We start from the raw sequence: 11,501 nt of genomic DNA, 5'->3' as shown, positions 1-11,501 counted from the left end.
AAATCTTTAAAAAAAAAAAAGAAAGAAAGAAAGAAAAAAGAATAAGAAAAGAAAAACAGTGTGCCCTTTGACCTTTGGAATGGTGCCACCCACATTCACACCATGTCTTCAGTTAATGTTCTCCAGGTGAGCCCAGGCTCAGTTAATCCTCTCCAGAAACACCTGAACAGACACACACACAGGGGCATGTCTCAATCTTCTAGATGATTCTAAGCCAAACCCAATAGGCAAAGATAATAAACAATCAAAAATTGTTTGCCTTGTGCTCTAGACTTGGTCCTGACCTTGTGACACTTAAGGAGTAGTGGAGCTGCAGGCTTCACACACACACACACACACAAAGTGCTCACTTACCATGAAGGAAAAGAACAGCTGGCATAGCTTAGGCTCAGCCCCAGAGGAATGGCTTTTGAACAAATCGATTCTGAAAATTAACGAGTTGAAATTTGCAGACTCACCAGCATCTTCAGAGTGGAATTTGCATCTGCAGATATAAAGGTTCGTTCCCTCAGGGATTAAAGCAAAATTCATTGGAACCAACACAAAGCTATTCCAAAAGCAATACTGAATACCATGTCAGCCTTTCAGGAAAAGTGCCCCTAGTCTTCAAATAACCTTGGCTTTGAACTCATGGGAATGTTTACGGCATTTACCTGGCTGACGCCAGTGCAGACACCATGACTTCTGTGAGTGTTCTGCTTTTCCCTGTGTCATAATGTCTAATGACCCTGTTTCTGTCAGAGAGTGTGTTTTGTATGACAGCTGTCATGTTTTTTAATTTATTGAGGTTTAATTTGTGAGTTCAGTCCTGTATGTTGGTCCTGGAAGCAAACGCCCTGCCTTTGTATCTGCTACAGATAGACAGCTCATCGAATAGCTCAAGTCTCACATGGGAGATGATGGGGTTTGTTGGTCTCTGGCGCTGGTACACGCTGGGCAAACGCTGCACCATTTAGCTGCATCCTTAGCACCCGGAGGATGGGGTCCAGTGCCTCTCTCTCTCTCTCTCTCTCTCTCTCTCTCTCTCTCTCTCTCTCCCTTCCCCTCCAGACTTAATTCATTTATTTTTCTTGTATAAACACCCTTATGTGGTAGCCACAGCTGGAGCCTGGGTCCTCTGAACAGAGTCTCTGGTGTGGGTTTTCAGAAGATGATCAGTGAATTCTTGATAAGGAGACTTGGTAAACGCAGTCTCTTTCCAGAGGTTGGGGGTCAGATAGCTGTAGGTCTTGGAGATGACATCAAAGGTGGCCTTGGCAAAGTTGCCCAGGGTGGCAGTACAGCCCTGGCTCTTATTGCAGGACATTGATCTGTGCTCTGGTTCTGTTGGTCGGTATTTGCTTCACATACATTGATGATCTATTATTAGATACAATCAACAGAATTTTCTTGTAATAACTGCTGATGATCTTCAAAATAAAGATTTTCTTTTGGAAGCAGAGGTAGCAGAATTGAGAGTTCAAAGCCAACTGTGGTTAGTGTCAAACAATTATAATACCAGCATTTGGGAGGTGAAGGAAGAATTGGGAGTTCAGAGTTCAAATTCTCAGGTAGCTACAAAGCCAGTTTAGGCTACTTAAGACCTGGTCACATGTGGGGCGTGGCGGTGCACACCTTTAATCCCAGCACTCGGACGGCAGAGGCAGGCGGATTTATGAGTTCAAGGCCAGCCTGGTCTACAAAGTGAGTTCCAGGACAGCCAGGGCTACACAGAGAAACCCTGTCTCGAAAAACAAACAACAACAACAACAAAAGTGCATTCTAAGTTTTTATTGTGCGAGTACTACCCAGTTATCCTTCTTCTTCCTTACTGTGTCACAATATTCTGACAACTTAGAGGAAACTCAAAATGCTCAAAGGTGGCAGCAGCTGCATCTGGTGGAGCACACCTATAACCCCAGCTTGCTTATGTGAACGTGCAATCCTGAAGCCTGCAAAAGCAAAACAAACAAACACTCATCAATCTGGACATCACTTTAAAATATCCAGCTGGGGGACTGGTGAGATGGCTCAGCTGGTAAGAGCACTGACTGTTCTTCCGAAGGTCCTGAGTTCAAATCCCAGCAACCATATGGTGGCTCACAACCATCTGTAATGACATCTGACGTCTTCTTCTGGTGCATCTGAAGTCAACTACAGTGTACTTATGTATAATAATAAATAAATCTTTGGGCTGGAGCTAGCAGGGACTGAGCGAGCGGGGTCCTAAAAATTCAATTCCCAACAACCACATGAAGGCTCACAACCATCTGTACAGCTACAGTGTACTCACATACATAAAATAAATAAATCTTGTAAAAATAAAATGTGCAGCTGTATAATTCATATAATGGTCATGAGGACATTTTAGAATAGGCATGTTAATGGTTTCAATGTATGTATCCCGCTAAAATTTGCCTATTAGAACTTAAATCCCAGGGTGATGGTTTTTAGGGTGGATGCCTTCCAGAGATGACAGAGTAGACCTGTAATACTGGATACAAATAAACTATCTAGTAAGATTTGAAGAAATAGAACTACTCATTGTGTGGAGTGATCAGATTTAGTTATTTATGACCTTGAGCTAATATAGGTAAAAAATCTATTTCAATCATGTTAGATCATGCTTATTCTTTTATTTAACTGTATTTGATTCTTTGTGAATTTTCACACCTTGCACCCCAATCCCACTCATCTCCCCACCCGTTTATACCTGCCCTCCACCCTTGAAACCTTCCCAAAAGAAAAAAAAAAAAATCACATTGTGGAAGCTGCAGTGTGTCCCAGTGTGCCTCAGGTATATCCTTTAGTCCGCACTTCTTTATTGGGAAATGTTCATTGCAATGAGTCTGGTTCAAGGTGCTGACTTCTGCTACACTATCAATCCTCTGCTACACAGTCAATCCTGCTACACTAGGTATCCTCAGTAAAAGTCTTAGACATCCTGTTCTTGCCCTGTGTCATGGAGATCCTGCAGCTTTGAATCTGCAGGGCCCGTCCCTTCATGTGCTCCAGCGGTTCATTAATGGGGTAGATGTTGGAGTGGACCCACTCAAAGCCCTGGATCTGGGTCTGGGCAATAGATAAGCTGGTCAGGTTACCGGCTCTCCACACTCACACCACCAAGGCAAACTCTCCAGCACTGCCCTAGCTAGCTTCCCCAATGCCAGGAGTAGGGGCAGCTCACCCATAAACCCAGCAAACAGGGCCAACTCTACTGTGCTTCCCAGGAAAGGTGCAGGGCCCATTCTCCTGTGTGCTACAGCCAGCTTTCCAGCTCTTGAGCACGATCTTATTTTAAGTTTAACTTTACTTTTATTTTGTGTATAGGCGTTTTGCCTACACATATGTCTGGAGCCTGAGAAGACCATAAAAAGGCATCAGGTTCCCTGGGACTAGAGTTACAGATGGTGATGAGCCACCACATAGATGTTAGGACTTGAACCTAGGTCTCTGGAAGAGTCACCAGTGCCCTTCAGTGCTGAGACATTCAGCTCAACGCTCTCCAGTCATGTTTTTACAGGATGTAATTATTATGATACTGCAAGTATCATTAGGCAAAGATTAATTTCCCAGAAGCTAGCAGCATGAACTATCTGTATTGTCTTATGGGTTTTGGGGGTGGTTTTTTTTTTTTTTTTTTTTTATTTTTTGTGTGTGGTGCAGTCAGTTGTGGCTTCCTGGAGGACACCTTACCCCAGAGTCACTAGGTATTCAGCAAGGTCCCTGAAACTGCCTTTCCAAGAACCAGTAAAATGTCACAGGAAGCAATGCCTGTAATTTGGTGCCTTAGCATCTGGTCACTTCTACTTGCATTACAGTTGTTTCTACTGCCCCATCTTTAGCAGTGTTTTACAAGGCACCATGGGAGGATAGTGACGTAAAGACACCAGCCTGTGACAGATAGCTAACACCCCAAAGGAGCTAGATCAAGGTCACCTGGATCAGAAGCCCTGGGAGGACCTCACAAAGCACCCAGACACTGGAGGCTCTGCAGAGAAGAGAGGGAGGGATTACTTACTATTAACAGGGCACCGTGGGGGTTACACAGCATCTGAAGCCGGCAAAGAAACAAGACTACTACTACTCAGGGAAGCAGCAACACCGGCAAGCAGCCTGCCGCAGACCACCTGAACTGAAACATTTTAACAAGTGGGCCCTCTGTCCCCCCGCCCCCCCCCCCCCCCCCCCCCCCCCCACTCCTCCACCAGATCTGTCCACCCTTTCCTGACTGGGTCTTCTTTGCGTGCTCACGGTCAGCCAATTAGGGCCACCTCCACCCACCCAGCTGACACCTACTGGTACCCTATAAATCTGGACTTTGGAGGTCTGCAGTTAGGAGCGCTGAGTGCTCTTGAAGAGTACTGGGGTTCAATTCCAAGCACCCACACGGTGGCCCACAGATGGCTATAACTTCAGCTCCCGGGGATCTGATGGCCTTTTCAGACCTCCTCAGGCACCAGGCATGCAAGTGGTATGTAGACATACATTCAAAACCTCCATATATGTTTAAAAAAAAAAAAACCAAAAACCCAAAAAACCCTTACACCCTCACAACACTTCATCTTAAGTTTTCAACTGTTCTGGTAGGTTCTCACTGTGGTTCCAATGTGCATTTTCTTGATGAAATATGTCATTAATATTTTTGGGTCCATTCTCTCCTTTCATGAAGTATATACTATCTCTGTAACTGCCTTTCTCACATCACTTGGCTTATATGCCGAGGGGCTCTCTTTCTTTTTTCTTTTTTTTCTTTTTCAAGACAGGGTTTCTCTGTATAGCCCTGGCTGTCCTGGAACTCACTTTGTAGACCAGGCTGGCCTTGAACTCAGAAATCTGCCTGCCTCTGCCGCCTGAGTGCTGGGATTAAAGGCGTGCGCCACCACGCCCGGCTTTTTACTCTTTTTTTTTTTTTTCTCTTTTTCTTTAGTTTTGTTTAAAACTGGGTTCCACTCTGCAAACCAGGATGACCTTGAACTCTTGGGCCTGCTGTTGCCGCAAGATTCCAAGTGCTGAGATTACAGGCATGGGTCAACACCCCTAAACTCCTTCAGTTTCACAACTAAAAACTAGATTGAATAAGCGAATGGGCACTGACTATGTAACTCAGAGCCACAGTGCGTTCCTAAGTATAATAGATACTAGATGATTGCTAATTATCTAGATGAAGCTATGTATCTGGATGATGCAGACAGATAACAGATGACAGATGGTGATAAGTAAGTGATAAATAAGAAGATATGTTGATGGTACATGATGTAAATGATAAATGGGGCTGGTCTTTCACATTTTATGTGTGTGTAGGAGTGTTTTGCCTGCATGTATGTACACCACAGGCATCCCTGGTGCCAAAGGGGCTCTCAAGGGGGCATCAGATCCACTGGAACCCGACTTACTGATGGTTATGAGGCACCGTGTGGGTGCTGGGAACCAAACTTAGGTCTTTTGCAAAAGCAGTAAATGTTCTGCGTCCTGATGGTACTGCTCTCAGAAGCCAGCTGATGGAACTGAGCTCCAGGTCAGCCAGAACTGCATAGAGACCTTGTTTCAGAACATCAATCTTAGCCAGGCAGTGGTGGCGCACGCCTTTGATCCCAGCACTTAGGAGGCAGAGGCTGGTAGATCGAGGCCAGCCTGGTTTACAGAGTGAGTTTCAGGACAGTTAGGGCTACACAGAGAAACCCTGTCTCCAAAACCAAACAAACACCAATTTTCTCACCTCCCCTCACTCAAGGACACACACACACACACACACAAAACAACCCTGCTGTGTCATTAAAAACAATCATGTGTGTGTATCCGATACAAACATCCATTTTAAAGGAGGAATGGTGGCTCACTGCTGTAATGGAAGCTCTTGGGAGGAAACTGGTATCATGAATTCTGGGCCAACCAGAGCTAAGTGATGAGACCCTACTTCAAAGGAACAAAAGGAGCGTGTGGGTTGGGGGTGGATGTGCAGGCACACAGCTGTAATCAGAGCACTTGGGAGGGACAGGCAGGAAGAGCAGAAGTTCCAGGCCCCCCTGTGCTACACTTCCAGTGCTGTGGGCTGGGCCCAGGGCTTCAGGTTAAGCAAACTCTTTGTCATTGGGTTACACGCCAACCCTTTTTGCATTTTTAAATTTTGACACAAGATGTGCCTAAGTTAGACTCAAACTCATTCTGTAGCAAAAGCCAGGTGTGAACTTGAGTCCTCTTGCCTCAGCCCCCAGGTAGCTGGGATTATAGGCTTCAGGTACGGGATTGGCTTTTCTCAAGACCAGACCCTCAGCTGCTTTAGACAAAAATCAGGCAAGCCTTTGCTGTGGAAGTCACTCACTGTGGTGGTGACTTCCACTCACCCACTGTCTTCATCGCTGTTCTAAGATTTTACTTGTTAACCTATATACATACATACAAATACAAATACAAATACACACACACACACATCGCTGGGGCAGCAATGAGCAATGGTGCATGCCTTTAATCCCAGCACTAGGGAGGCATAGGCAGGCAGATCTCTGTGAGTTATAGTTGAGCCTGGTCTACAGAACAAAGTCTAAGACAGCCAGGGCTGCACAGAGAAACCTTGTCTCAAACCAAACCAAACCAAACCAAACCAAACCAAACCAAACCAAACCAAACCAAACCAAACCAAACTCTAAAAAACATCAGCAACAAAAAACCTTTCAAATATGAAAAGACAAAAAGCAGGAACCACAAGTTCAATGGACGTTTAATACACCGTTGGACTAGAAGCACAGAGAGTCAGAAGTTGTGTGATTGACAATGATGTTGAGGTTACATTTTTCAAAGAAGCTCCCAGCCTTCCTTTTCCAGCTTCCTTGGAGCTGTTCTCGGCCAGCTGTCCACTCGCCGCTGCGTCTGCAGTGATCACATCTTCTCATCGCATCCCACCTCGGACGGCACTGTTTCCCACTAAGACTCATCCCACTCAAGGTAGAGGAGCCCACAGAAGTGAGAACAGCAAACTCGTAAGGAAGAACTCGAAGGGCCAAGGGCTCTGTTCTGAGCGTCTGCTCACACGGACCTTCTATTTGTTCATATTAGTAAATTGGAATAATAGAAATGAAAGCTACTTTAATGAAAAAGAAACTCAGGGGTGAGATCATTAAATATAACTACTGGAATTTTAAATATAAATATCATGTGCTCCCGGATCAGTATCAGGCAGAAGCTAAACTATTATCTAGATTCCTGGTCTCAGAGAAAAAAGGTCAGAGACAAAGAAGGCTTCATATCATTAGGTCCATTTGCAAACAGCCAAGGGCCTTCAGGAGACCCACACTAGTCTTTCTTTTTATCCGAGACTTCTGTTGGTCCTTTTGTGGGTAATCCATTAGTACCTGCATCCTGAAATGAAAAGGTTTGAGAATTAGTGTAACAAAAAGGTACCGATTTTAAGGAACATTCTCTTTAGAAGCAGACAATACACTTCAGCACTACTAACTGGTTGCCCCCAGAATTATGCAGGTTAGTTAAGTTCACAGAGCTGCATAGAGTCAGCACAGCAAGCACCAGTGAAGACAGGAGTGCTCTAAACAAGCTTCGCACTGGGCCTGGGGATGCAGCTCGGTGGTAGAGGGCTTTCCTGGTGGGCTCCTGTCCCAGGGCTCAATCCCCATGTCAGGTGGGGAAAGGAAGGCAAAAAGGGACAACACATTCATCAGAAGCCTGGTTTCAAATCTTCCAATCAAATGTTAGTAACTAAAACTGACACAACGTAAGGCTTCCTGTTGCAGAGGCTCGCCCTTCTAGAAGCCGGAGGTTCTCCAGCTCTGCCTGTCACCCATCTCCGGCAAACTTGGAGGCCTTACCTTGCAGTCTACCTTGCTCATATTCTTATCGCCGGATTGCTGGACGGCTTTTTTAGGCCATATGCGACTGACCACAGGGTATATGTATGGCTCCAGGAACTTTTTGAAGATCCAGAGCAGGACTGGAATGACAATGCAAGGAATGCACACCATCATCCCAGGCTGGAGCTCCGACACTGCGGACACTACAGGAGAAGACATTAGCTTGTTACAGGCCAGGGGCAGAGATGATTGTATCTACAGGGGGTGGGAGCTACCTAAAAAAGTATTTGCTGGGCTGGCAAGATGGCTCAGCGGGTAAGTGCACCGACTGCTCTTCTGAAGGTCCTGAGTTCAATTCCCAGCAACTACATGGTGGCTCACAACCATCTGTAATGATGAGATCTGACGCCCTCTTCTGGTGTGTCTGAAGACAGCTATAGTGTACTTACATATAATAATAAATAAATCTTTGGGCCAGAGCAAGCAGGGCCGTCCAGAGTGAGCAGAGGTACAAAAAATTCAATTCCCAACAATCACATGAAGGGTCACAACCATCTGTACAGCTACAGTGTACTCACATACATAAAATAAATAAATCTTAAAAAAAGAAAGGAAGGAAGAAAGAAAGAAAAATATTTGCTGAAAGCAAAGGTTTCTAAACCAAAATGCCGCTCTGAAAGGCAGAGGAACAGGTGAGGAGACAGGAACACCAAGATGCCAGTGTCTGGTCCTTTCCAATCACTGCTGATTTCTAAGGGCTTCTGCGATAAAAGATGCTTCAGTGGATAGAGGTTCCTGCCTCCAAGACTGACAACCTAAGTCGAATACCCAGGACGAACCCAGCGAAAAGACAGAACGGAGTCATCACTTAGACCTCTACCACAAGCACACCATGTCAGGGGTATGCATGCCCACACAACAAATAAAAATGCAAAAAGAGAACTTTTAAGAACGCCAACAATATGTGCTAGGTACTTTACACAGTATACCCGTTCATTTACTTCTAATAGAACCAGGAAGGGGGCCAGTAAGATGGTTTACTGGGTAAAGGGACCTGCCACTGAAACCCAGATGGCAGAGGAAACCAACACCCTCAAACTGTCCTCTGACCCCCTCCCCCCACAGTGGGGTACTCCCTCCCCCATGCTTACATACACCAAACAGATAAACAGTAATAATGAAACAATAAGAAAAATGATGAAACCTCCAGAGAAACTAGATGTTCTGCAGCTTTCAAAGTAAATAAATTATATCCAGGCATGTTAACACCTGTCTGTGATTCTAGCATTTGGTGTTTACTAGTCAGAAGGTCACCCTGATCTACCTAGGGAATTCCAGGACAGTCAGTCATGGCTACACAGCAAGCGAGAAGGATTTCTTTGTTTGCTTGCTTGTTTTGTTTTGAATAGTAATAATGGTAAAATAGTAATAAAGGAAGACAGTATTACTTATACTCAAAATATAGGGTGCCTTAGTGTGAATGACATAAGGAACGGCCAATCCACAATGGGCCAGGCTGTGGTGGCACACATCTTTAATCCTAGCACTTGGGAAGCAGAGGGAGAGATCTCTCTGAGTCCAAGTCTACAGAGTGAGTTCCAGGACAGCCAAGGCTACACAGAGAAACCTTGTCTTGAAAAAGCAAAAGACAGGGCTGGAGAGGTGGCTCAGCAGACTGCTCTTCACATACATAAAATAAATCTTAAAAAACAGAGAAAAACCCATAATGTCACCAGCTGGAAGGACATTCTCACTTTAAAACAAGAAAACAAACAACAACACCCCACAATTTGCCAATAGAACAATGCTTAAGGTAAACTCTGTAATAGAAAACTCAAACTCTAGGCTTGCAAATCAGCCTTTTCCTAGTCTCCCTTTATATTCTGAGGGAGAGGGACTGGGTGGGTGGGGAATGCGGGCCTTGTGCTTGACAGAAAAAAATGCTGCTATCACCTTAAACCCTGTAACTGCTTTATTTTTTTTTATTTATTTATTTATTTATTTATTTATTTACTTGAGAACGGTCCAAGCTGTCTCGGAATGGAACTCTTCTTGACCAAGCCTCCCAAGTGCTGAATTACAGGCACCACTACGTAGAACAACTTTCTTTTATTCTTATTTTTGTGCTTTAAGAGTTCCCTTTTTTTTACTTTATGTGTATTGATGTTTTGCTTGCATGTGTCTGTGCATCTTGAGCATGCAGCCTGTGGGGTTCAGAAGCAAGTCATATGGTAGCTGGGATATGAACCGGGTAGGGGTGGGGGTCTCTGGAAGAACAGCCCCTGCTCTTAAACTCTGAGCCATCACTACCTTGGATTCCCTTTAAGGATAGAACTGGCCGGGCGGTGGAGGCACACACCTTTAATCCCAGCACTTGGGAGGCAGAGGCAGGTGGATTTCTGAGTTCAAGGCCAGCCTGGTCTACAAAGTGAGTTCCAGGACAGCCAGGGCTATACAGAGAAACCCTGTCTAGAAAAACCAAACCAACCAACCAACCAAACACCTGGAACTCACTCTGTAGACCAGGCTGGCCTCGAACTCAGAAATCCGCCTGCCTCTACCTCCCGAGTGCTGGGATTAAAGGTGTGCGCCACCACGCCCAGCATAGTATTTACGATTCTTAACAGTAAAATTACAGTTACGAAGTAGCAACAGAAATAATTTTTTTTTCGGATCTTTTAACTAGAAGTCAATAGCATTGTCTCTTAATCCTAGTAATTTTTGGATAGATGTTTTACTTTATACTGTGAAAACTGCGGTGGAAAATGTAGAAGATGGCAAGGTGGACTACTATTTTAAATACTATCCAATTCATCAAAGAGAGCAAAATGGAATCTTTCATTCAACTTGGCCTAAGAGGACAACGGGAGAGAGAGGAACTGCCCACTAGAGAGCCATAGTCACCTCTCTTGAAGGAACCGAGGGGGGCTGAGCAAATCAAAGACAACATCAAAAGCAGGGCAGCTGCAGGGGGCCAATGGCACACGGAGGAGGAGCACCCACCGTGCCGGTCCAAAGGGAGGAAAGCCGCGAGAGAAACAAGGAGGGGACACCGAGGTCCACGGACGGAGAGCGGTGCAGAAATGCAAGGCAAGCAGGCTACCTAATTCCTGGGGTGCACCGGCTCAACGCACAGCGTCTGGGGACGTCAAGCCGCCGAACAGCTCCGCTGACAGACACCCACTGCTCGAGCCCCAGCTCCCAAACCTCACTCACCACCACCAAGACGCCCTGGGCAATGTCCGCACTTCCGGGAGGCCGGGCTGCCAACAGCCAATAGCAGGCCAAGACACTGACAAAGCCATATACGTCAGCCAAGGGATGCGCAGAACGTAGTGATGACGTGCACAGGGCTCGCCGCACTTCCGGAGCTGCGCTGTACTCAGCGCCTGGGGCTGGCCCCTCCTGGCTAACAAAGAGTGCCGCTTGGGCAGAAAACCGATTTCCAAAGCGCCTGACTGGCTCATTCTGAAAAACTAGGGCTGTTTGGGCCAAGATTTGAAATAGGGCTCTGGGAGTAAGGCCTGCCTGGCACTAACCATAGCTTAACAGAAGGAAAACGAACCCATATGAATCTAGCTTTAGTAATCACTATACTAGGACTTGACTTTACTGTACTGCAAGCCTCAGAATATTTCGAACCATCATTCTCTATTTCAGATAGAATTTATGGATCCCGGGCAGTGGTGGCGCATGCCCTTAGTCCCAGCACTTGGGAGG

The 11,501-nt window shown here is 45.6% G+C and overlaps 1 protein-coding gene across 3 annotated transcripts; it reads right to left on the bottom strand.

Moving 5' to 3' along the window:
- Positions 1-6,679: 6,679 nt before the first annotated feature.
- On the bottom strand, positions 6,680-11,061 carry C18H18orf32 (chromosome 18 C18orf32 homolog). Of its 3 annotated transcripts, none has more exons than XM_021150516.2 (3): positions 10,998-11,061; positions 7,800-7,984; positions 6,680-7,335 (listed from the first exon to the last, which is right to left on the bottom strand). In XM_021150516.2, the coding sequence occupies exons 2-3, from the start codon at positions 7,953-7,955 to the stop codon at positions 7,270-7,272; spliced, it is 222 nt and encodes a 73-aa protein (XP_021006175.1). In that variant the 5' UTR covers positions 7,956-7,984; positions 10,998-11,061; the 3' UTR covers positions 6,680-7,269. The 3 variants fall into 3 exon arrangements, with proteins under 3 accessions (XP_021006175.1, XP_029328013.1, XP_021006176.1); XM_029472153.1 differs by lacking the exon at positions 10,998-11,061 and adding an exon at positions 10,785-10,991; XM_021150517.1 differs by lacking the exon at positions 10,998-11,061 and adding an exon at positions 10,885-10,991.
- Positions 11,062-11,501: the final 440 nt, after the last annotated feature.

The sequence above is a fragment of the Mus caroli genome, chromosome 18, assembly GCF_900094665.2.
Source record: "Mus caroli chromosome 18, CAROLI_EIJ_v1.1, whole genome shotgun sequence".
In the NCBI taxonomy this organism is placed as follows: Eukaryota; Metazoa; Chordata; class Mammalia; order Rodentia; family Muridae; genus Mus; species Mus caroli.
Note: the sequence above shows the minus strand (reverse complement) of the source record. Positions and strands in the feature narration are given on the sequence as shown.